Here is a 27,549-nt window from a genome sequence, read left to right on the forward strand (position 1 = left end):
CAGTTTGTGTCATTTGTGTGAAGCTGTCATTAGGTAATTTCATTGTATTAATAGGCATGAAAAGTCTACTAAAGTTGGAAAAAAAATTGTATTTGCCACCCTTCAGATGTTAATCCAAAAAGATACTTAAAGTATTATACATATCCTGTACAGCAATACTGTTTTACATGCAAATAGTCATGCAGGCCAGCATTTTCCCCTTCTAAGAACATAAGAACCAAGAGTATTTTGTAAGCAGACACTAAACCCATTCATTGGCTGCACTCTAGATAACGTATAGATCTGACACAGGTAAAAATCAACGTAGAATCCTTCACCATTTTATACAAGTCAACATGCCCCGGGCCAGCTTACTGGAAAAGTGAACTTCACTTTGGACAAGCTAAGTTAACCCAAAACATAATATCTCAACATGCAAATATGGTATATTTTAAGGAAATCAAATTATATGTATTGACAATTTTGTCTCCTTTGTATCTCTGTTGGATTGTTATGCCGATAGTTAACTAAAAATATATATGTAAATAATACACGTAAATATGCATTTAGATTAAAAAGAGATCAAATGCAGACATGACCTCTCCGGTGGCCTAGTGGTTAAAGAATCAGCCTAGGATGCGGCTTCGAACAGGACCGATTCGTACCAAAGACTTATAAGAGGTTAGTGTTCGGACTGGTTGGCCTTGTGTCAGAATAATATGACTGGGTGAGACATGATGCTCCAGAAAGTAGGTGTTAATTTCCTGAAAATACAACTCGTGAGATTTCTGTAACAGGTGTGTGTGTGGACATTGAAGGCCTAGCTCTCAAATGATTAACTACCAGGTGATTTAATTCAAATGCACGATTATGTTTTGAAAATGTAACACACTCAGGTGGGGTTTATTATATGTTGTTTACGTAATAGTTACAGATGACTTGATATATTCTGCTTGGCAAGTAATTTAATGGACAAAAATAAATGTTCTAAAATCATTCTTAAAACTCAGATTTTCAAATATTTTGATGCATGTCTTTGATTTTAAGGTGTCTGTAATGTAATAGTAATATAAATTGATAAAATAAGTGTTTATGTATCTTTGAGTTGTGAGAAGACATAAATCATTACAGTCTTGCTTTAATTACTCTCTCTCTCTCAAAATTGTATCTATTTCCAAACACGTTTCCAATCCCTTTATCTGTCTATACACATGTACGTGTCTGCTTCTGCTTTACCAAGTCGGCATGTGTGTGTGTGTGTATGTGTGTGTGTGATTTTGAATTTTAACGTAACTTGATAAAAAAATCAGTCATATCGTTACTACGTCTGCAGTGTGGCAATTTATAGTCACGTATATCACTGATGCATTATGCTGCAGACATGTAGCATGATGTCCCACAGGGACGTCATTTCAACTTTTTTCGCGGGGGGGGGGGGCAAACTTGATGGGGGGGGGGAGGGGCATGACGGGGTTGTTAATTTTCGTATATAGGCTACATCAGTTTTACAGCACATGCAAATTCGGGCGGGGGAGGCAAATAAAGACGTCCCTGATGTCCCACCCAGTCATATTATTCTGTGAGAGTATATATTTATGCCTTCACTCTCTACATTAATATCCAGTAATAATAAAAGTATCTATTAGATTGAATGCGTATCCATTCCTCCATCATTCATGTAAAATAGTGTGATTTTAATTTTCTGCAAGCATCGACTGGACAGTATGGTACCAACTAGATCATTAATAATCCAGCATTTGTATAATGGTTTTGAACTGCACCCAATTCTTTCATAGCAACTTACGTAAGCCATTTTCCATGTAGGTTGGAAGCATCTTGTTCCATTGTATCATTTGTATTGTCTTCTATTTCTACTTTCCCCATCATCTTGATCAAACCTAATTACGTCTGTACAGGCAGATTATCAATAAAGCCTATGTCTTTTTCTGGGATGTGCGTCTTCAATAATATGTTTACATGGAATCATGGGCTTCTAGATTAGCACATACAGTTGTTTAAATATGTATACAGTATTCCATTATTTATAGAACTCAAACACACCATAGCTCCTTTCAAATCTGGAAGTTTGAATTGCATTACCTAGGCAAGTTCAAATGTTTACTTTATGGGGCTGAAAGGTATTCTTCCAAGGACAACATTAATTTTGATTTTCAGGAAATGTTATATTTTTCACATTGCATGTATACAGTAGAATCTAGCTTTATGATTATACCAGCAATTTTTTTTTTTACAAACGTCTTTATAATTCTTTCAGTTATTTGAGGGGTATGAGCCCTTGTAACCAAAGTAAATTCTATGATAAGTTATTATTTCTGTACAATTAATATTAATATAATACGTAACTATCAAGGATTCAGCTAGTCTTGAATTTTCTGGAAAAGTTACTACTACTTTTGGACAGATTAGGGAGAAGTCAGAACTGATCAGGGAGAAGTGAGCGCAAAGCAAAAAGGAGTGTGCGTGCGCGCGCGCGCGCGCGTGTGTGTGTGTGTGTGTGTTGGTTCTCTTATTTGAATTGTCCTCTATCTCTCTATATGAATATTTGCATCAAACATTGGTTCGAAGCGATAATTTTTCTTGAAGTAGAAAATTATCGGTGTTGTATGTATATACTGAACACATTTTGTAAGTGGACAAATGTATCATGTTCATAAATAGTGTATTTTAGCCATGTGTCTTAAAAAGAGCACAGCAGAAACTTTACATTGTAATTAATTTTAACCATTATGCATGCAGAATACAGAATTGTAATTTCAAGTTGGTCAGGAAGCTTAATCAAGTATCACTTAATCAAGAATTTTCTTTGTTACTTTCTAAAACTTCACTATAAAATAGCAATAAAGATTTCCAAACTATAGTATGAAACATCCCCTCTAACGTAGACATGAGATCACACACACAAGTATCTTCAAACCATAGACTCATAATAATTTCCTTTAATAAATCATTACCGTAACTATTAAATGATGATGAAATGAAGAATTTAAGTCGATAAATAAATGAACTAGACTGTTCTTTCCAAGAGAATCGACACAGCCAAAAACTAACATGGTGTGATGCATGACATGTGGATGCATGTATATTTTAGAAAGAGAGACTTCCTTTACATAACCACTCACTTTCTAGCTTCATTACAACAATTCATTAACATAAATGCAAATGTATGATTTTAGTATAGTTTGAATATTGTAGTAATGGTGTGTGGTAGATATTATTTGCTTCACTGCTATATTTTGTTTCGGCTACAACACAACACTGGAACTTTGCTTAAATAGTTAGCAAGGTCGAGATGGCATCTCAGAGTTAAAAACCATAGTCAATCAGTTTACAGCTGAAACATCATAGGATGAAGTCATTTTTACTTTTCTAACATAAGGCAAACTTTAACTACTTTAGACTACTTAGTTGCCCACTTTGCCTGAGAGTATGACCTTTGAGTCTATACAGAGACAATTTGCGATTAAATGAGCACTCGAAATATTGAATCACGTATATATAATATCATAATAGAATGAAGAGACACGTTTGTAAATCTGTAATAATCCAGCTTAATCTTAGGAATAATGAACTGAGGATATAAGTAATATGTTGACAAAAATCCACTATCCATGTACACATTATATTTGACAGAAAAGTAAAAACTGTATTTGATTTCAACCAAAGAATACACAGGGTTCTCAACAGATTTTAAAACCGAAGAGTCATTTGAACCTTGACCCAATAATCTCATAAGTAAAAATTAAAACCATTAAACTGCAATCTCAGTAATAATTAGTTTTGACAGTGATGAGCTCATAGCTGGGATTGGTTTTTGACAGTGATGAGTTCATTGGTGGGATTGGTTTTTGACAGTGATAAGCTCATTGCTGGATTGGCTTTTGACAGTGATGAGCTCATAGCTGGGATTGATTTTTGATAGTGATGAGCTCATTGCTGGGATCGGTTTTTGACAGTGATAAGCTTATTGCTGGAATTAGTTTTTGACAGTGATAAGCTCGTTGATGCGATTGATTTTTGACAGTGATGAGCTCATAGCTGGGATTGGTTTTTGACAGTGATAAGCTTATTGCTGGGATTGGTTTTTGACAGTGATACGCTCGTTGCTGGGATTGGTGTTTGACAGTGATGAGCTCATAGCTGAGATAGTTCATTATTCACAGAGCAAACTGATGTTGAAGATTTCTTGTCTCGTGTTAAATAAAAAGAAACACTTGTAGTGTATCTTGTAGGAAACAGACTAGAAGACAGTGAGACACACATGGCCATTTTGGTAAAAAGGTTTTATGTACAACAGTGTAAATATTTGGTGTAATGAACAGAAAATGGTTTAGTTAATACTTTATTATGTTTTGAGCATTTAACATGTAAAATATACCCATACAGCTGAAAGTTATATATGAATCAAATATCTTCTTTGTAAATCATAACCAATTCAGTAAGACCTTTATGGATCAAATAACATGAACAAGGCATATACAGTTTTATCAAGGTTGAACATCACAACTGGTAAATTTATATGTTCTGAAATCATCGTTCAAAAGAGCTCGGGATTCCATATTTCCCACGACCTGTTGTCTACTAAATGTTAACTATGTTCATCCCGCTGGGTACACTTTCATCGCAGGAAAGGTATTGAAAAATCAACAACGCTTCTTAAGTGGATGTTTAATACGAATATAGATACTACTTTTGTTGTGGTGGTGGTGGTGGTGGGGTTTAACACCATTTTTCAGCAGACGATAGGCTATACATGGCGGCCAGTATTTATGGTGGAGGAAGAACTCGGGAAAACCCCAGAAAGAACCACCGACCCACGAGAAGCTAATGGCAAGCTTTCTCACATACCCACATTGGCCAAATCCGAGACTCGAACCCACGCAGACAGAGGTGAGATGGCAGTGATCCGTAATGGAGAGCTCTTTAGACCATTCGGCCACTCGGGGCCCCGATACTACTTTTGAAAAAGTTAAATGGATTTGGCTAAAAATGTCTATATTATATAGAGACAACTCAGCATATAGTGATGGGATAGTCAGAAACAAATTAGCATAGACAGCAAGGTTATGCAACAAAAAAAACAAAAAAAAAAAAAACAAAACCAGAACTAAAAGGTTTATAAAGATGGCAATAACTGTATTTAATTGAAAAGGAAGACACAAACTGAAAACTGCTGAAAACTGAATAAAATGTTATTATCTACAGTATGTTGTTTCTCATGATCGTGGTTCATGTCACGTAAGACTTATACACCTTTAAACCAATAAACACCTCATTCTGACCAGTCAAATTTCTAACACACCTTCAAACAACTGAACCACTCTGTAGTACTGATGACCTTGGGTGAACCTTTCTTTTGTACTATAAAACCTTAAAACCCATGAACCTTTCGACTAGAATGTAACCATGAAGGTTTTGTCACATGTTCATATGTGATGATAAACCAGAGCTCTGTCTAAACAATTTCCCACATAAGGAACACTTGAATGATTTCTCTCCAGTGTGCACCTTCAGGTGTCTTGACAAATGTGACCTCTAGTTAAACAATGTTCCACACATTTCACATTTGAATGGCTTGTCTCCAGTATGTATCCTCAAGTGTGTTAACAAATGAGTTCTTCGGCTAAACAATTTCCCACATATCTCACATGAGCAAGGTTTGTCGTCGGTATGTACCTTGAAGTACCATGACAAACTAGAGTTCTGACTAAACAATTTCCCACATGTTGAACATTTGAAAGTTTTATCACCAGTGTGTATCTTCAAGTGTTTTGTTAAACACGCGGGTGCGACTTCTGGAAAATTTTCGTCGAATGGGTGTGTGTAAAGTGCACATGGCTTGTTCTTGTAACCAACGTTGCACGTGAGGTAAACGGAGACTTTTCAGTCAAGTTTTGGCAGCACGATACAATATCTGAACTGCTCCGCAACCTGCAGGATTGGCTGGATCGTAGTAAATGCTGGTTAACACCTTCTTCATTTTTAGTAAGTCACCCACTCTTCGCTGATGCTACGTTGGATGGGAAGAGATGGTGGTTTGGAAACGGCGTTACGTGTCCGACGTGCCACCGGAGTAAATGTCGATGCTAGTGGTGGGGGTGGGGCGGTAATGGGATGGCTTTAGTCCTCTTTTCTTTTTTCACTGTTTTCTTTTTCCCTTCTGTCGAAGGAGGAGTGGTCATCGTCTTTTTAACCCAAGCTTTGAGTTATCGTTGGGGAGAGGGGGAAAGGGTCAACAAGGACGCAGCAATCATACTAGGAATGGGACCTGCTGATGGTGTTTGAAGGACTTCTCCTGCCTTTCTTTCCTCAGGCATTCGTGACTCTCCGTCTGCCTTGACCACTGGGGTGGTGGTGGTGGACGATTATCAGGGCCTTAAAATCTCTCAGAGTTCCTTAAAATCTTTCAGAGTTCCTTAAAATCTTTCAGAGTTCGCAGAGCTGTTTCATCTAAAGTTTTCTGGTGAAAGAGTTGCAGTCGTTGCAACCCTTTTACGAAACTTTTGCGAATTTTCTGTTTCGGACAAATCGTTACGATACATCAACGACTGCAATTTGTGTTGTAACTGGGACATCTCGGCCAAATGAGGATATGGAGGTAAATGCGGGGTCCGTTGTTCTTGCCAACGATGGTATTCCATCCGTCGATTGTAAGGCACTAAATCCAGATTTCATCCTTCCATTCAGTTTCAATGGTCACGTCAGAGATCTTTGTACTCCAGAGGTCCCTTTTATCTTAGAGCTATGGTGGTAAAATACTTCCTAGGAGTCCCAACGTAGCTCCTACTATTGCTTTAGTAAGAAGTCCTAACAGACGAATGGGTATTTTCCTTTGGATCATTTGGCGAAGAACGTGTCGATGCTTGGCTAAGCATTTTTCTCATATTTAGACAAAAGTATCGTGCCTTTCAAGACATTCAAACAACATTTGCACACGGTATCGATGACATCTTTGGAGGCGTTTTGAATGATTTTGTTTTGCGTGGGTGGCGAGGCTTCAGACAGGACGGACAACACGTTCCAATGTTTGGCTAAACGAAGAGGAAATCCTTTCCTTTTCTTTCCTTTAGGGGTAGAAGAGGAATGTCTTCTGGGGGTGACATCTTTATTTGTCGGTTCCAGGGCACACATCATAAATACACTCACGTTGGTGACTGGGCACACGCCCTATTCCCTTGTTTTGATTATCGCTTCGTCAAAAAAGGGACGATGTGTTTTCCAAAATGGGAAAAGAATCCTCCCTTTTGGATGCTCCATGTTTTCTTTGGACGACTGTGTCTTTTCTGAGAGTGACGTCGATGCTTGGCAAAGCGTTTTTTCGGATGTTGAAACTATCTTTGTCTTTTTCTTTTCCTTTTTGGACAGAAGAAAGACAATGGTGGTAAAGGTGTGCTCTTCTTTAAGGGAGCACCTCCGGGTGTTCAGGAGCACAAAAGCACTGATCCCCATCCTTTGCCTCAGTTTTTGTGTTTTTGGTACTGGAATTCGTCTTTGCGTAGTATCAACTGGATGACAGGTATCACACGTCGCGGAGGTGTTCGCAAAAGACTAAATAGGGCCAGTTCTTACTTGGATAAATCCAGTAAACTCTTTAATATGCCCGATCTCTCTTGGACTTTGATTTTGGGGGCGGGTACTTTGTGAGCAGCTGTCACTGCAGCTAAAGAGGAGGAGTGTGTACTAGCTACTGGAGAAGTTCTTAAAGACGCGGGTTTCCATTGTTTCATCAAATGAGGAGAACGGGTGTCAAATTGGGCTTGACAGGCATCACCAACATCATAGAAGTGGGAGAACCCGAGGCTACCGGAGACGCGTTCACCGTCGATGCAGGTTTGCGAATGTAAGGCTGCGTCCTGGCCGCAGTGAATCTCTTGCGGATAGAAGATGTTTCCTGGGGACTTTTCTTTTTCTGGGGACTTTCTTTTTTCTTTTTCTATGGGCCTTTCCTTTTCTGGGGCTGTGACCTGGTCTTGATACCGTTGCTCTTTTTCTTCTTTTGGGTCCGTTTGGCTTTTTTGGGAGTGTCCTTTTTCTTCAGAAGAACTTTGGGGGCATTAGGATCAAATTTTAAGGGAGTGTATGATGACACATCCTAGACCGCTACCTCCAGATGTCAAAATGATTTGCTTTTTGGTTTGAGTGTCGATACGGGAATCGGCCAGTTGTGTCAGGACTGCTTTGGTTCTCTCAACAAAAAAAAAAGTTTTGTTTGACGTGGAATGTAAATGATGCCTTTCAGTAATTGACGTGCTGTCGCTATAAGCCATCGTAAGACTTTTTTGAGACGTGAATCTAAGACACGAACACGTATTTGTGGATTTTTTCGCGACTGATGCCGTACAAGGCACGAACCAATTTGACGGGAGGATGAGACTGAAAGGACGTCATGTCGACACTGTGTGAGACAGACACAAAATATCCGAGGTTTGTATAGATTTTTTTAATTGTTTTGGTTGTTAAGTCTACAACGGGGATGTGTACACGATAGGCCGTCTGTCTAGGCACCAGTGGTGCTATAGATGGGTACGAAATCACAAATAATCAGGGGTGGGACAGGATAAATCCACGAGTAAATACGCGTGTGGGGTTTGAGTGGCATCGTCGTACGCATGATACAGCCAAGGCGTTCCTAACTAATTGGCTAAGACTTGCACTTGCGATTTATCTCTATGGCTTTTAAACAATCACGTAATGAGCAATGCGACTGATGGTGCGATGGGCTTTACTTTGTTGAAACACATTTTGGGTGATGTAAATGACACTGACATTACGATGATGCCCCTTGCACGTAAACCACAGTTTAATTTCTTCGTCTTCACCAAGCATGTCGTCAAAGATGACCAGATGTCTTTGACTAGGGTTAGACACCGATCTCGTCGTCTTCGCCAGGAATGCCTTTAAAAAAATGGAATCACCTTGACGTTTTCACAAGAGGACGTACGCCGATTCCCACTCTTTGTAACACCACACGATCCGTTGAGGTGGACGATCGATCAAATGTTTGACAAATTCGGTTTAGCCTGAACCGCTAGGTCCGGTAATTAACAAGTTGAAGTTGATGTAGAAGATATATTGCCTCCGAACTGGCACGATCTAAGTGTTCGTCGATGACTTTGAAAGTGGAGGAAGAGGGAGCAGAGAAGCAGAGGTAGACACAGTGCATGCAATGTCACTTTTGACACGAAGACGAACAATACAAGTTTTTAGACTTTTTCACATTTGTTTTTAAATGGAACAACACAAAAGACAAAAATACATAAAAGTCAAAAGGTTAATGCCTTTCTGAGTTTGGGCACCCTTGTGGTATTTTTCTGTCTTGGGAAAGTGGTAAATTTCGTACACTTCTAACAGTTGGTATCCCAGGTCCAGAGCTTTAAACAATTGCATGCTGACCCACGTTCCCGTCAAAGTGCGTTTTTCCCGGGTGGGCTGACAAGGTCGGTCTTGGTTCCACGTTTCGTCACAAGCATGGCACAAAGGAAACATCAGTTTTCCTTGGAAATGGTGAGGTAAAACGGGATGGAACAAGTCAGTACGAGGCAAGACTTTACATTTAACCAATCCTTCGTATTGCCGAATGTTGTCCAGATCGATGTGTCCGGTCAGCAATTGAGGGTGCCCTGTGGAAAAGTGACAATATTTGCACACGTAAGGATACAGCGGAACACACGTCCAAGTATTTGATTTCTTCTCTTTTCTCCTCGTCGGCCAGTCAAACAGTCCCGTGGGTTTAGTGGGTCCACGAAGAGTTTGAAATCGGGATCAATTTTCAATCAGTGACCATGCTCGTGTTCCCACATTTCCACCACTTGGCATCCTTGCTGTTGTAACTTCAAGCGCCGCTGACAAGTGGCCTTGTACAAGTCTTTCATGATCCGTTGGAAAAACTGATTTTTAGTCTCACGTTGATGGTAGTAGAGGGGACATCTGTGAAATAAGCACCCCTTAAACTCGTACATGAACTTGGGGTTTGCTAAGTCCCAGCCATCCAGTGAATACCTTCCAATGGTCTTTTCGCCTCCTCCGTTGCTAGAGTGTTGAATCCATTTGTCTTCCTTGTCGCACAAGTAATGTAGACAGCGTAGGGCTTTGACCGAGTATTGACGTTTGACAAAGTTCTTCGTTTGAGAGCTTATGACAGCCAAGGTGTTTTCGGACATGAATCGTTGGCGGTACACTAATGAACACGCTTTGACAAATGTGCATGATTCTTTCAAAGGATAGATCACTCTGTGTTCCATGAATAATTCTCGAAATTTTCCACAGCAACACCGTAAAGTTTCCACGTTGGAACGACAATACTTTAACATTTCTTCCTAAAAGTCAAAGGGGTCCGAGGCTTGAGTCTGTTACCAAACGAAGAAAGCTTCTCGTTGTTCGGTTCGTAGTAGTGATCCTCATGCAAATAGGGTAGAACTGCATGTCGATTGGCTTCGGTATTGAAAAAGTGCGGAATAACCATTGTCCATATCTGTCATTCCAAATGTTTTAGGCAATCGGGTCTTTGACATGGTCAAGTAACTCATCGAATCTTTAAACTGTACAGTTCCCACTTGCATGGAAATGATTTTGGCTCCGTTCAAAGTCACTTTAGGACGTTCGGTACTTTGCTCCGTCTGGTATATGAGAAGAAATTGCCCATCGTATCCCGAGAAATTGTGAGCCATCACCGTGGCATGGCGATGACAATCTCCATAATGTTCAATGTCCTCTTAGCTCCACGTCTCGTCGATTGGGTCTAAGATACATTGGGCGAAATCGGCTAGCATGTTCGGTCCCCGAAAGATTACTTCACGTCATCCAGAAATCTTGTTGCAGAGAGAACAAGGACTAAAGATAGGCTCTTGGGTGCACTTTTCGCACGCTCGATGATCCACACAAACATTAGGAATGTGAATGCCGGTTTCTTGCATGCATTCAAAATCGAGAAAGATGAAACTGCCTTTCTTCTGGTCACCATCTTCCTCTTGATGTTTTGAATGGTATTTTTAAATGTAGCATTCGTGTTCCAAGTCTACCATTTGGTGACAAATGGGACATCCTTTCTTTCCTGAACATACGTGTGCCTTGGCATTGTTGGTAAGTATGCATTGTCCACGAGTAGTGCACAATCTCCGGAGTTGACAAGCACTTTTCTTCTGTGAACCTTACGTCTTAAGTTGTTGTTGGTAACATGCATGGCTGACAAAAGTGCGCTGACAAGCTGGGCAATGCACCAGTTCTTGTCCTTCGTCCAGACAGCGTTGAGAGGCCAAATATCCCTCACATTTCGATCCACAATGTTTGTGTTGCTCTCGATTGTTATAACTATAGCCAAATTTCTCACAGTAATTAATGTATCCCAGGAATGTGGTGATACTGGTAATGGCATCGAAATGTTTAGGGCGATGATAGACGTGAATGTATTTTCCGTCTTTGAAATCTTTGCCTCGAAACAACAAATGTCCACGCACTTCTTGAGGGTGCACTTTCAAGGTGTAACATGGAGCAAAGACGTCTTGCAATTTTTGCATTTCAGGAATGCCACTTGGTGTGTCTTTGGATAGCCCATCTTGCTGTAACAAGAGTTCTGCTTCACTTTGTTCTTTGGCTCGTTTCGATTTTTAAATAGTTTTCCAGGCTCTTTTCCATTCTGCCGTGTCGTTCTTGTCGGCATAGGTTCGTCCCACCACGATAGCACGGGCTAAAAACAGATCTGGTCTTGAGGGTTGTTAATTTGAACAAGGGTTATTTTGGTGCTACGAAGGTATTCCACCAATAACAACTTTCTGCGTCCTGTCCCTTGGGGATGAGACACGTGGGTCATGAACAGTATCGCTTTTCCATTGATGATGCGAAACTTGTTGTTGGATTGTTGCATGTGTTGAATATTGTCGATGACTTTGGAAGGTCTCGGTTCTGTCAGGTTGCTAAACTCGATCCAAACGGTGAACTTCAAACTGTTGAGATGAATGAAAAGTCACAAGCGATCGTCTACTTAGGTTTCACATTGCCGTTTCAGTGTGGTTAACAAAGAATCCCATGCCACAGTGACCAACCCCTCTGCTTTCTCCAACGGTACGTCGGACTTATTATCTTTAAACTTCACCATGTATGTGTAAGCAGTGGTTATACATTTTTTAGAGGAGCGCTTTTCCGTCACTCGAATGTGTTAGTACTTTTGAGAAGTTAATGTTAGACTTTAGAAGGGTGTAGAGTCTCCGAATCTGGATTCTAGCTCACTCATGTCATCGTCAAAATCGCTGGCATGAATCTGAGCCAAAATTTCAGTTACTGTACGAGGCGATAAATTACGGTTCTGCCTCTTACTTTCTTCTCCTTTCTCCACAAAATGATACGATCGTTTCATCTCGACTGCAAAAAGTCAAATGATTACATTTTAAACGCCATGGGTCCCTATATTCATGTCAAATCAGGGTCTTCCCTATATAAAAGGTCAGTATCGTCCCTCCCAGTAATAATTTAACTCTCAAACCGACCAGAACGATGGAAGAGACCACAAGGATCGAACTTCTAATCAGAGTTTTGCGAGGTGTCATACGAAAGTTTTCTTCAGACAAGCCGATGGACTATACCCCTCCTTCGAGATAAAAGTTAAGATACTTGGTAAGAAGATAGGGCACAGTGTCCAGACCGTCAGAAAAGCAAGACAGATGTCAGAAGAGACGAAAGTCAAGATACCTGTTATCATTGTCATGAGAATGGACATTGGTCTTCAGAATGCCCTATATAAAAAAAACAGGAGCAAGAGGAAGATAGGGGTTCGGAGCAGGAAATAGAGGTATCCTCCCAAAACGAAGAACTCAGGCACGTCCAGAAAGAGAAACAAGAGAAGAAAAGAAGACGAGGAGAATGTGAGGGAGAGGAGGAAAAACCTGTGAGAGTAAAAATATTCAAAAAAACAGAGAGTTTACAAAGACACAGAAAAAGTCTATGAACATTTTAAAGCGTTGTGTTGTAAAAAAATTGTACCAGAATAGACCAGACAGAAAACGTTAGTGTCTCTTGGTTTTTATTTTTTAGAATATTCATCTACACTCACGCATTCACACATGTACATCATAGGGCAAAAAAGGGATTTTGAGTTTTAATTGATTTTGGCTAAATGAATGCTATCTCTTTTCGAGAGAAGTAGGTTGCCCTGAAAAAGACCATTGGGTGTTTGCTTTTTTAAGAAACAAAATCAGGAACGGGACGTAATCAGCTTTAACTGCCTTAAACTTTTTCCATGTCCAAGGCCTACTTCTGGACTTGCTCTTGTCAATGGTTAGGTAGAAATCAGTAGTGGTGTTATCTCAGGTGTAGCAACAGGCTTGAGCAGTTTGTCTTGGGAAGGTCTTTTTCTCTTGGGTCGTAATAAAGAAGTTTGATACATTTGTTGGGCTGTTTGGATAGGGAAGGTCTTTTTCTCTTGGGTCATAATAAAGAAATCTGATACATTTGTTTCAGACTCCTTAACTCTGCCAAAATATCGAAAGAGTACCATCACCATTTTACTTTCACTGTCCTCCTTCCCTCTTAGACCTTGTTTCTTCTCTGCTGCCTCTTCCTGTCATTTCCTTGCCTCTTCTTCTCACTGTTGCTGTGTAAGGAGTAAAGCTTGTTTTGCTGTTGTCTGCTGTTGTAAAAATTTCTCCAATTTTTCTTTCTGTCTCTGTTTAAAATCCAAGATGTGCGGTAAAGAAGAAGGTGGCAAAGGTATTGGTACCAAACAAATTCTTGCAAAGAAGAAAGAAAATAGACTAAATCCCAATTAAAATTGGTCTCTTCTGGAAGTAAGACTGTGTTAACTTTGGTAGTACTGCTATACCACTGCTTCTCATCTGCACTGCCGGTGCACCCCAATTCATCGTCTTCTTAGTTTCCATTATGTTTGAAAACTTTGTCCCACTGATTCACTGTGCACAGACCCTAGCATATCTATATAGGGAATGTGACATCACAGTTAACTCTCTTCGGATTGGAAGAGAGACTCCATACTGTGACTGAATTTTGTAACGCGTGTTAGGATTGGTGAAGAACTCAATCCATTTTGATCCGCTCTTCCACTATAAATAACAGCAGTTCATTTCATTCCCTTCTCCTGTTCTCCTCACAAGACGTAAACTAATGCTGAATCATCTACTCTCATATCATCAATGCTGTTACATATAGCAATGTGAAATCATCATGAAAAATCATCCAAATCACTGATACAAGTGGTTGGAAAAGAATTTATGTGGCGAGACAAAACTATTTGAAGAGAGTCCTTATCTGTGGCCCAGAAGTCAAAAGAAGTTTGAGGAGAAAAAAACCTATACAATGCCCTTTACGTTAACAGAATGATGTTAACATAAAACCAAAGGTCCCTTTCGGAACCACTCATATGCCTCAAAAGATTTGCTTTCGAACCTATAATTTTTTATAGTGAATTTTATAGTCAATGTATGATAGATTGATGAATATCAATCTGTCTGTATGTCTGTCTGTCTGTATGTATGTATTAGACATGTATATGCCTATGGCTATATCTCTGTATTTGTCTCTCCCTAGAGTAACACATATTCAAATCATCCCTTGCTACATTGTTACCAATCTTCAGTACCATGATGTCACTTCACCTGTTCCATTCCTATTGTCGCTATACAACAACTCCACTTTCCAATGTCGCTGTACAGGCCCAATATTCCCCATGTTAAATTCCCCTTGTCGCTAAACGTGCCCAGGGGGTCCGTAAAAACCTTTTTGACTGGTATTTCCATTGTCACTAGTGTGCCCCACAATACAAATCTCTGCCCATTACGTACTTGACTCATTATGTACTCGACCTTTCAGTCCACAATTTATATAATACTAATCTGTCCGTAATGTTCTTTGTTCATTTCTTGTTTTGTTTATTCTTTGTGCGTTTCTTTCAATGGTAATTTGTTCTGCAATGCAAATGTAGTGGAAAAGTCATAATCAGACACTAATTAAATGATATACTACTTGGTCAACATTTGGAAACTGTCCTTTTCCTGCCGCTGTTAATTGTTAATTGAGCTGAAGGTAGCATGTGTCTACTCGGCTACTTGTGATTGTAAGCATGTGTTGACAATTGTGATATTATTTTATTCGCACTTCCTATCCATATTCTGTAAAGTTTGTATCAACTTTAAACAGGCCAAGTTGGCTTATAGTTCGGCCATGCATCCATCATCTATCGTCAACTGTGTGTCATTCACAGTCGTTACTTTCCGTTTCTCAAAAATTCACTGGACCCATTTCAAGTAAACTTGGCAAGAAGCATCCTTGCTTGATGGCCATTAAGATTTTTACAAACAGTGCTGAAGGGTGAGGTGGCCGAGTGGTCTAAAGTGCTTGCCTTTACTGATCACTGACATATCACCTGTGTTGGTTCGAGTCTAGGACTTAGCCAACATAGGTATGTGCGAAAGATTGCCAGTAGCTTCATGTGAGTTTGTTGTTCTTTGCTGGATTCTTTTTCCACCAGCTATACCGGCCACCATGTACAGCCTATCATGTCCAAAAAATGGCATTAAACCCATAACGACGACAACAAGCAGTGCTGATATGCCAACAAATATGACTGCTGTTGATAATAATGATTTTTTTATATAAAAATACTTCTTAAAAACCACTGAACGGAATTTTACCAGTATGTATTGAAAACATCCTGGAATGAAGAACTTTTAAGATTTTTCAAAATATTCAGTGCCAAGATATGGCCAACTTTGATAAAAATAGAAAAATCTTTAAATGACTTCATAAAATGCAAAACAGAATTTGATCAAATTTGATAAAAGACATCCAGCATTATAAGTTTAAAACCTCTCTTTCCTTGTAATGCGGCTATGTTAATTGCAGTATATAAATATTATTTTTATAAAATATCTAATCACAGAGACAAAGCAAACATTTAAAATTCTGATGTATTTCGTTTTTAGTATAATTTTTTTTATCTTTGCTTGTCTTTGGCCATTTTATTCCTTCTCTTAGTACGAACCGTAATGAAATATTTTTTTTAACATAAATTTATTATCAGCAGTAAATGTTTCAGCATCCTTTTTTCTTCATCCAATTTAATACCTGTAAAAATTCCATTGGATGACCAATTCTCGTCTGGACGTTTTTTTGTTCGTGACCTTTAAGGTGCCGAACATTCAACAATCAAGATTTAATTAATTTGATTTAGATGTATTTGTATTAATATGAAAGACAACAAGTACTGTTTAATTTAACCTGAGTAAATGCTCCTATAACTACATTAATATCGACTTTAATTAACTACAACAGTAAACAGTTGACAAGAAAAATCAAAACATGCGATATTTTATTTTCTGTCAGTGATAAATAACAATAAGTTAGACAGTACTGTAAAATAAATAAGTCTTGCTCAGTAACAACTGGTGTTACAAAGCCATACATGATCATAAAAATACATACTTTGGTCTGAAATGTATACTGCTTTCTATTTAAAGCTATAAATGTTACAAAGCCACACGTGATCAAGGGTAAGGCTGACTATGTTGTGGGCTGACTCCGCGTTGGGCAGATTATGTTATGGGGAAATTTCTTAATTAAATTTGTATGGGTTGACACAATAGGGCCAAGATTTCCGGTTACATTTCCACATTGGATGAATACTTGTGTGAATGTCATTTTCAGTGTAATCCAAAGTGAGATACAAGAAACAACAAACAAACTAGAATTAGGTAAGTACACTGCATATCACCACACTTCCAACATATATAATACATCTACGGGTAAGGTCTGATCAAGGAGAATATCTTTCAATACTGCACATGTATATTTCTCTTTTCATATGTATGCCTAATATATATATATATATATATATATATATATATATATATATATATATATATATATATATATATATATATTTAACTTCTGGTATCTGATTTATATTTTAAAATCTGTATTCATGGTTGCAAATTGTACAGAACCTATTTAGTTAGATTTTGCCTACGTGACCCGAGTATGTTATAAGCGAAAATTACATTGGATCTATACATAGATGTTTATGCATGTGCTGACAACAGGAACATAAGATGTGAGAATGACTCCAGAATTGGAGGGAAACTGATTACTCAGTTGTCTCTTTACATAACCCGTCTATTGCAACTTTATTTGGCAATAAACCCCACCTGATAGACATTACTGCTCTTTTACATTAAATCTGCTTATTCATATGACCTATCCCAACCAATGGGAAGTTACTAAAACATCAATTTAAAATAAAAAAACTGGTTCAACAAGTCGAGCGGCACCTACTAATAACATCTAATGAGTAAACAGAAACTATAGAAATCCAGACACACTTCTGATGCTAATGAACATAAACACTGTCGATCCATCGAGTAAGAAGGACATTGTTAGAGCATTTAGACAATGGCTATCTATGGTACCTGCAGAAAAACATTGCTTTGCTTTAAAAAAATTTTAGATCAAGATAAATACACACATCAATTGAATATCGTTTTGTTTATATTTTTTCATTTTTGAAGCTTTGGAATTGCAAAATTTATATAATATGTGAAAAATAACATTATTAAAAGGGGCAATTTTGGGCATATTGAAATAGGAGTCCAGGCTTGAAGATTCGGAGTCAGGGCTTGTGATATTTTTTTAAGTCACCTGCCCAATGCCTGTGTCTCAAAAATTCTTTGAGCAAGGGAGAATATTTGGTGTAATGAACAGTAAAATGAACCATAACTTTGTGTACTCTAAAGTAATCTGTCAACAGATCACGGAATTACAAGCTTCCCACAATATGTTGTCCTATGTCCCCTGAATGTTGGCCCTGTTCATCCACTGGGCACACATTTTTTGGTCAGGAAAAAGTACTACAAAATGTGCCTACAACTTTTATTTAGTGGATGTCCAATCTGAATATAAATAGCAGTATTGAAACAGTTACAGTAAAGGGATTTGATTTAAAAGTCTGTATTATGTTGAAACAACCTGGTATACACATATGAGACAGTCAGAAACAAATAAACATACTGGTAGGTAAGAAGGTCATGTAAAAGCAATACAGCATGAACAGAGTTTTAAAAACACGGTGATAAATGTAATTCTATTTAATTGAAAAGTTTACTTATTTTCACAGACAAACAGAAAACTGCTGAAAAGTGGATAAAACATTAAAAATGTTGTTTCCCATTCTCACAGTTCATTTTACTCTGAACATAGAATCACCTTAGAAGAAACAAATGTCTCATTCTGAGGAGCCAAGTTCCGACTAACACACATTTGGACTGTCAGTGTAAATCCTCAAGTGTTCTTTCAAACTGGAGCACTGGCTAAACAATTTGCCACATATTTCACATATGAAGATATTGCCATCTGTGTGAAACTTCATATGTATTGACCAATGAAACCTCCAGATAAAAAATTTCCATCACATTTCACACTTGTGTGTTTTTTCTCCAGTATGTATCCTCAAGTGTGCTGACAAATGATTACTAGAGCTAAACAATTTCCCACATATTTCACATGAGTAGGGTTTGTCGCCAGTATGTACCTTGATGTGTCTTGATAAACTAGAGCTCTGACTAAATGATTTCTCACATGTTGAACATTTGAATGGTTTATCACCAGTATGTACCTTGAAGTGTCTTGACAAACTAGAGCTCTGACTAAATGATTTCTCACATGCTGAACATTTGAATGGTTTATCACCAGTATGTACCTTGAAGTGTCTTGACAAATTATAGTGCCGATTAAACAATTTCCCACATATTGTACATTTGAAGGGTTGATCGCCAGTATGTATCTTAAAGTGGTTTATCAAACCAGAACATTCTGCAAATAATTTCCCACATACATCACATTTGAAAGCTCTGTCACCAGTATGTATCGTCGTGTGTCTTGTCAAATGTGACCTCTGGCGAAACAGTTTCCCACATATTTCACATCTGAAAGGTTTGTCACCTGTGTGTATTTTCAAATGTGTTGACAAATTAGAACCCGACTGAAATAGTATCCCACATATTTCACATTTGAATGGTTTTTCACCTGTGTGTACCTTCAGGTGTGATGATAAATTACATCCCCGGCGAAACAATTTCCCACATATTTTGCATTTGAGAAGTTTGTCACTACTGTGCATCTTCTAATGTGTTGACAAATCAGAGCTCTGTTTAAACAGCTTCCTATAAACTTCACACTGGTACGGTATTCCAAAGGTTCATATCTTCAGCTGTATTGTCTATCCAGGCATTATCTAAACAAATGACCATACATTTCCATAGTTTGTCATGACGTCGAAGAAGAGACCTGAACAAACAGTTCTCCACTTATTACACGTTTTATTCTGTTATAGTACGCTCCTCCAGGTGTTTTGTAAATGAGGTTTTCAAAGAAATCGATAAATCACGGTTGTATGGTGCCTCATCAGTGTGTACCTTCGTGAGTGTTGAAAACGTTGTGTATTTGGCAAGAATTTTCTACATGTTTGGCGTTTTATTGGTTTTCGCCACATGCACTTGATTCTGAGGTAAAGTAATCTGTACACTCACTACTTAACACGTTACCTTAAACTCTAGCCGGTCACAATCTGACCACCCGATGACTCCGATCTAATTTTCCGATACTATGTACGTATTCAGTCATTCATAACGTACACCACTGTAAAGAAGACACAAAACATCTTTTATCCATTACCATTTAAGTAACCTTACTGATTCTGAACTGAAGGGTCAATGTTTCGAAAAGTTATCCGCTGCTTCGTGTCTTCCACACACAAGCGAACAGTCCAAAGATCTACTTCCGGTCTACTTTGGCGTGAATGCGATTTGATCGTGATTGCTTCAGTGATTGGTTCCTTTATTGAATGAGTCTATGGGCAGCCGTCGCCGCCAAAATTACATTCATTATTTCATTTTTGGGGTTAAATCATTTCATTTCATGCTACATCATTTCATATCACACAACATCATTTGGAATCTGAATTCATCATTCCGTTTCATGGGTTAAATCATTTCATTTCACTCTACATCATTTCATTTAATACCACGTCATTTGATATCTAAATGCATCATTCGGTTTTGTTCGTTAAATCATTTCGTGGGACACCACGTCATTTGGAATCTGGATTTATCATTTCGTTTGCTAGGTTAAATCACTTGATTTCATACTAGATCATTTGATTAATGTAATTTTGGCGGCGACGGCTGCCCATACTCGGCTTAACCCGAGTTATATAGGTGAGCTCTGGTTGTGCGTGAAGAAAGATTTTTTTTTTAATTGTTGACTTATTTAATTAAGTACTTACCCGAATTTCAACTGGCATGTTATCTACAAATGGTTCGAGATTGCTTTGTAAACATTTCTCTGTATCTTAAATACTATCAATCTTATATAGGATTTACCCTGTCAAGAAAACAAAAGGATTGGGTTAATTCTTATGTAATTATTTGTCACTAATTTGCTTATCCAAGCATAAAATTGAATCTCGTATAGGATTTACACTGTCAAGAAATCAAAAGGATTAACTTGCTAATTCTTGTGTAATTATATGTCACTAGTTTACATATCCATACACACAAACAATTCAAAATGTATACATGTTATGACCTGTAGAGCTAACGGCACTTAACCAACCATGTGAGGTAGGTGATTGGATTTGGTTATGTAACAATTTATTCTTTGTAAAGGAAAGCTATTTTATTTTGGCAAACTTCACTTGTTTAAGCACTGTATGCGTGTTTTAAATGTAAAATGAATAAAGCACAATTATTTGCTGTTAAAAAGGCTGTATTGGGCCACAATATTATTTTGTAAAGGCCAAAGTGGGACAGAAAAAAGTTTCGTAGTTAAGGAAATACAAAAGAAATTGTCAGCAGCAGGTAAAACTGTCAGTGTAACAGGCACAGCAGGCATTGCAGCACTGAATGTGAAAGGATGCACAGTGAATTCCTGGTCTGGGATTGGTGATGGTAGATATGACAGTGATGAACTATGTAGAAAACTTCTCACTGATGAACATTTTGATTCATATAAACAAAATATTTTGAGAGCAGACTGTTTGACTCATCGCAGGGCCGATCAAATTTTGTTTTCACCCTCTTGTCAAGGACATGTGGTTTCTAAAATTCACTTGTCCGAATGTTGTAATCACTTACTAAGATTTGATGAGATTTATACGCTTTAAACCATATAAATAAACAAAAGAAAGTATGTACAACATAATTATTTATTAAAAGAAATTAACGTTTCTGAATTATTAGTTGATTCTGAGCATTTCGTAAATTCAGCTTCAGTTATAGCTGGTGGATTTTATTTCAGCTCAGTTCTGACAAATGAGGTTTACAGTTTGCTATTGTCCATGTATCTTCTTACATGCTCTATTTCCTGCTCTTGTATGGTAGTATCAGTACTTCCATCAGCGATAATGGAAAAATTTGACTGATTGATAAAATAAAGACACTTGTCCTCAATCTGTTCTTATTATTTGCATCAAGTCCAATACCATTCTTCTCTTGGAGAGCAGACATTATTTCCATATCAGAAAATCGCTTTCCGTAATGAACTAGAGTGTATGCTGGGTACTCGTTGTATTTTTTATTCTTTTTTCTTTCATTTTCTCTCATTTAATTTTTAAAGGGCCTTTCCTAGTGAAGTGTCAGCCACTCTAACTTCACGGAGTTTCTAAACATACTGGCTAGTTTCTTGGATACTGTGAAGCACGTGCTGGCTAGCCATGCATACTGTGAAGTACGTGCTGGCTAGCCATGCATACTGAGATGCATGTGCTGGCTAGCCATGCATATTGTGAAGCACATGCTGGCTAGTGTCATGCATATACCGTACCGCACATGCCTTGTCCAGTCCAGAAATGTCATATGCTTTAAGTGATTCAATCCTTAATTTGTCAGTTCCATTGACAAATAAATACACTGGTTGAATTTCTATCCTGTGCCAGTATTGGGTATTGTTTACAATAATTGCAAGACATCTTACCTTGTAAGTTAATACATTTTAGTTAGGAATAAGAATCGACCCAATGCTAGTGAAAATTTCTTTCTCTTTTAATTATATCAGATTTGACATGTTTGCAGACAGAATCTGGCTTGTGTCCTTTGGAGAAATAGTTGTCTCATACTCGGATGTAGTCTTGAGTTTTATCTTTCCACTTTCACACGATTTTTTCTATTCTGAATCTAACTTAGCACCATCGTTAGACATGAATTTTGCAAACTCATTTTATCCACTTTTATTATTGTGGACCTCTCTCAGCTCTCTACCTTTGGTTACGATGAAGAAACTTAGAAGGGACCCCATTGGGCCGAAATTTTAAATGATTTAGTGTCGGTGTGTATCACCCTTAGCCTATTTTTAGCGTGTATTTGAGATAAAAATCAAATTTATTTATCTTTGAATATAGGCTCTCACTGCTGTCCTAACCCTGTTCTGTTTCATAGAGTCTACTGGCTGGTTTCCATGCCTTGTTTCTTTAACTAGTTTTCCTCGCCAGGGATCGGTGGTAGACCAGTGTGTGCTATATGTGTAATGATATAGTGTACTGCATTGCTATATACATTATTTACTTATAACGACTGGCCCAGGAAGGGTCAAACTAAAATAAAAATTATCGTGCTTTTATTTAAAGGCCTAACCAAGAAAAATAAAAATGCAACCAGATAGAAGTGCATGGGATCGATATGTGGCAGTGACAGATAGCATTTCCGCTGGCCCCCAATAGGCACAACAGCATCTGTTTCCACCCTAGTTGTCCCTATCTAGCTGTGCTATGTTGTATGATAGCAAAAATAAAATAAAAAGTAAAATACAAATAATAATAATAATAATAATGAGGACTTTGTATAGCGCCTAATCTTTAGAAGCTCTAAGCGCTTTACAACATTAGACAACACCTATAAGGTAAAAAAAAAACATAATGACATGATTACAAAAAACAAACACCATGAAATTAGAAAACATTAAAACATCGTGAGAATATTTAAGGTAGGAAACATTATTAGGTCTTTAAGTTTGTTCTTGCAGTCGAAATAAGTGAGTTTTAAGAGCACTCTTGAATGGGATCACCATGTCTTTGTGTCTAAGTTCAGTGGGCAATTCATTCCACGTTGCTGGGCCCTGGTATGCAAATGAACGCTGTCCATATGACTTTGTTTTTATAGTGGGAATAATGAGTATACGATTGTCAGAAGAGAAGCGTAAATATCTTGCTGGTGTGTACACATGGGTGAGGTCGGATAGGTATGTTGGACTAGAGTCCGACAGTGAAACGTAGCACAGAGAACAGATTTTGTGTTTGATTCTGGATCGAATGGATAGCCAGTGTAGGGTACAGAGCAGCGTGGAGGTTTGCTCTGGTCGTGGTACTCTAAGTATGATCCGAGCAGCTGTGTTTTGAACTTTCTGAAGTTTCTGGAGCAGACAATGAGATGAACAAGCAGAATTGAGTTACAATAGTCCAGTCTTGAAAGTACTAATGAACACACAAGTGTTTTAGTGGCATCAACTGAAAGATATTTTGCGAATTGAGCTGATGCGTCTCAGCTCAAGATATGCAGCCTTGCATATGTTCATGACATGTTGGTCCAGTGTGAAACTACTGTCCAGAGTAACACCTAGGTTTTGTACTGATTGTGTGAATTTAATGTTGGTGTTGCTGATATTTATTGTTTGAGGTAAAGGATGTGAATGAGAAAGTCTTGTGCTGTGATCAGAATGGCCACAGTTTTATCATCATTCATCTGCAGCTTGTTACATGTCATCCATGATTTCACATCATAAATGCACCTCTCTACACCTTAGAGGGTAGCATCAACTTCAGTTGGGTGGCTAGATTTGTATATTTGGGTGTCATCAGCGTACAATTAGTGAGACACTGGATGATGATCTATGACACTTGAGGATGACTGAGTATATAGAATGAAGAGAACAGGTCCAAGAACAGACCCCTGTGGGACACCACAACATAGATTAACTGGGCTGGAGTGTATTCCATTTACAGACACAATTTGTGTCCTGTTGACCAAGTAGGACTTGAACCACAGTCAGGATGTATCATGAATGCCAAATACATGCTGAAGACGGTGAAGTAATATATCATGGTCTATTGTGTCAAATGCTGCAGACAAATCAAGGAGAGAATGTCATTAACTACTTTTAGAAGACTAGTTTCAGTATTGTGGCAAGGGCGATATGCAGATTGTACATTGCTAAAAAGACTGTTTGATTTCAGATGAGATACAAGCTGGGATAGAAAAACCTTTTCTAAGATTTTTGATATGAATGGGAGATTAGAAACTTGGCGGTAGTTCTTTAAATCGTTATGGTCTAGTGTTGGTTTCTTCAGCAGAGGCTTTACAATGGCAGTTTTGAAAAATGATGGGAATTCCCCGGATGAGAGAGAGAGGTATTAATAACATCAGTAAGTGATGGCAATACTGGATCTAAGCACTCAAGCAGCAGTGATGTTGGAATTGGATTAAGTTCACAAGAAGTTGGTGCACTCTTCATCAGGATTGTACGTACGAAATCCATAGTAACAGGTTCAAATGCTGCTAATGGTTGCCGCTCAAATTCTGTATCCCAACTGTATGGTGACGACGGGTCAATTGAAATTGTGGTGTCAAGCTTATCTCTAATGGTTTGTACTTTGTCACTGAAGAAATTTGCAAACATGTCCGGAAGGTCGACTGGAGAGAAGGTAGTTGGAAGTGGTGCAGATTTGTTCCTTGACATTAGCTTGTTAGTAATCTCGAAGAGCTCTTTGCAGCTGGAACTTTCCATGATCTTAGTAGTGTAGTGGGCTGATTTCGCTGCATGGACTATATTTGTGACATTCTTCTCAGCGGCTTCAAGAATTTGCTTATGAATATTGAGTCTGGTGGAAAGCCAAAGCCTCTGAGCTTAATAGAAACAAAGCAGAAAGCAAATAATCAATATTATTTTTTGGAGACCATGTAAAGCAGGAAGGATTTGCTCCCTCACAGGTGTTAATAAAGTATTGTTCTTCCCTTGTGTTCTTGGTTTGTAATGTTCTGGTATGTTTGTCTATCCTTTGAGGAGTTCCCGTGTGACCCTTGCTATCACTCGTTAGCCACAAAGCTCTGGCGTCACGCCATCATTTACTCCTTATTCATATTGACTCAACTCACTTTTCCCATGTGTAAATACTTGTTTGTACTTATTTGATTAGCACTATGTTAGTTGTTGTTATTGTTGTTGTTGTTGTAGGGTATAACGCCATTTTTCAGCACAGGATAGGCTATGAATGGCGGCCAGTATAAATGGTGAAGGAAGAACCCGGGAAAACCCTGCAAAGAACCTCCGACCCACGAGAAGCTACTGGCAAGCTTTCTCACATACCACATTGGCCAAACCGAGACTCGAACCCGCTTAGACAGAGGTGAGATAGCAGTGATCCGTGACAGTGAGTGCTTTAGACCACTCGGCCCCTGACTATGTTAGTAACTGCGAGGTTGCATATTATTAGGTTATTCATTTAGATAGGGCCTCCTGACTCTAACGGTTACAAAAGGAGTAGGTCGAGACGGGGGAGCCGGATCGACCGCCTTATCAATGAACCACTCCACAGTGATATACCAAGCTAGCTCTATCTTTCCTCCCCCCTCCATCGGAAATAAGCAGATGACGTCACCCTTTTAGTTTCATTTCTGGATTTTTATTCCTATGCCTCGGGATATAATATGTCGGTTCTTTTTTATTTCATGATCTGTATTATAAAGTTTACTAAGTCTTTGCATATTGTCTTATCCCTGATTTCGTTTGTATATAATATGTATTTTGCTCCTATCCCCACCCCCAAATTTCTGCGTAACTGCATTTATAATTCTATATCTATTAGTAGCAGTTTCCGTACATTTCAGTTTCGTGTGATTCTTATAGTCTGTGTACTGTCAACAAAAGTGGTAATCTGGTATTGTGTGCATCATATGCCTTTCGAAGGCATTTTCTCATGCTAACCAAGCGTAATGCAAAATTAAAGAAAAATCAGGCTTTGTTGAGCTGTCGATTTTATTTCACCTCATTGTTTCCAGTTCCCTTTCCAGTCTAATGATGGGTTGCTAAATTCTGCTGTGTATATTTGTGAGCTTGTTGGTTTAATTATTAAGAAGGTAGGCTGTTTTCCTATCGTTTTTCTTTTCGCATATGTTTTTGCACTCTCTGTATTTGAATATAATGTCTTATTTTGCGAAACTTTGTAGGTAATTCACTTAGGTTAACAAGCCTATTTTTGTTATAAATGTTTTGACTGAGTTTGCTTTTATAGAATTTTTTTTAGTTTATATTGCAGCCCATGGGTATTAGATTTCCTATGTTATAGTACTGTTCGATTTAGTATGTGCGCCTTTTTCACGTTCCGTTTATTAGGTTTTGAGGCCTACCCCCTCCCATCCTTCGGTTTGTATAGATATCTCCTTGGTACGTAGTGCACACAGTCTGCGTCCCCAGAAGAAGTGCATTATTTTCTCTTCTGTCTTGTTTTTTCACGTTTTTTTTAAAGTGTGCCAGTTACAAATATCTCCGTTTTTGGCGTGGTTAATGGAAGATCCCGATGCTTTGCCAAATTTCGTAAATTCCTTTTGTAAATGTTTGTAGGAAAATTCATCTCTGATACAGTTTATGCAATCGTCTGCATGCAAGGGGTTTTTTAATTCGTTCGCTAGGTTCGGGATTTTGAGTCTTGTATGTCATTGTTATTACTATTATTTATACTTAGAGTTTCGATGTACGTGACATCAAGTAACGTTGACAGTGGAAAGCCTTGTCCCACTGATCTCTCTATTTGGATGTCCTGAGTTTATGCTCCGTTAATTGATATTTTTGAACACATAGATTTAAAACATAGACGGAAGTTTTCCTTAAAAACTGCATATTTGCATAATTGTGTTTGTAACACTATCAAAGGCCCCTTTTCCTTTTTACTATTCATTAAATTAGTAATTGTCCTTATCGTTAGAGTGTTACGAAATGTTTCTATTCCCGCTCCCCAAAACTTTAATTAATGTGAACTATCGACCCTACACAGGGTTGTAATGTGTGTTATGACCTTACTTAATATTTTGTAATCGATGCTTAAAAGAGTACTAATGCCGAAATTTGTAATCTGGCGAATTATCTCTTCTTTCCCTTGGTTAGTAGTTATCTGGTCACTGTACGATTAATCGATATTTTGCGATAGTAGTGAATGGGGATATTATAGGGTCTATGGGACTTATCATTAAAAACACCCCTGGGACAATATAGGGTCTATGTAAATTTAACATGGAGAAAAATCGTGGGACAATATAGGGTCTATGGGAATTAACATGGCCAAAAACCCCTGGGACTGTATAGGGTCTATGTAAATTTAACATGGACAAAAACCCTTGGGACTGTATAGGGTCTATGTAAAATTGAAACAGGGAGGGTCTCTATTTTTTAAAAAATAAAAAACAAAATAAAAATGGGGTAGGCAATGGAAAGGCTATCTCTTTTCGAGAAATATGGGGGCCCTGAAAAGGGCCTTTGGGTTTTCTTCTTTTTCTTCTAATTTCTTCTTTTTCTCCA

The 27,549-nt window shown here is 38.2% G+C and overlaps 1 protein-coding gene across 1 annotated transcript in view; it reads right to left on the reverse strand.

Annotated features, from left to right (window-relative positions):
* Window positions 1-18,065: 18,065 nt before the first annotated feature.
* LOC149784025 (uncharacterized) overlaps window positions 18,066-27,549 on the reverse strand; it is a 27,701-nt gene continuing 18,217 nt past the window's right edge. Inside the window, exon 2 of the mRNA XM_089932936.1 lies at window positions 18,066-19,114. Coding sequence (XP_089789062.1) covers window positions 18,401-19,114 — 714 coding nt within the window. The 3' untranslated portion in view covers window positions 18,066-18,400. The remainder of the gene's footprint in view (window positions 19,115-27,549) is intronic.

Source organism: Sinohyriopsis cumingii, chromosome 14 (assembly GCF_028554795.1).
Source record: "Sinohyriopsis cumingii isolate HCF-2022 chromosome 14, ASM2855479v2, whole genome shotgun sequence".
Classification (NCBI taxonomy): Eukaryota; Metazoa; Mollusca; class Bivalvia; order Unionida; family Unionidae; genus Sinohyriopsis; species Sinohyriopsis cumingii.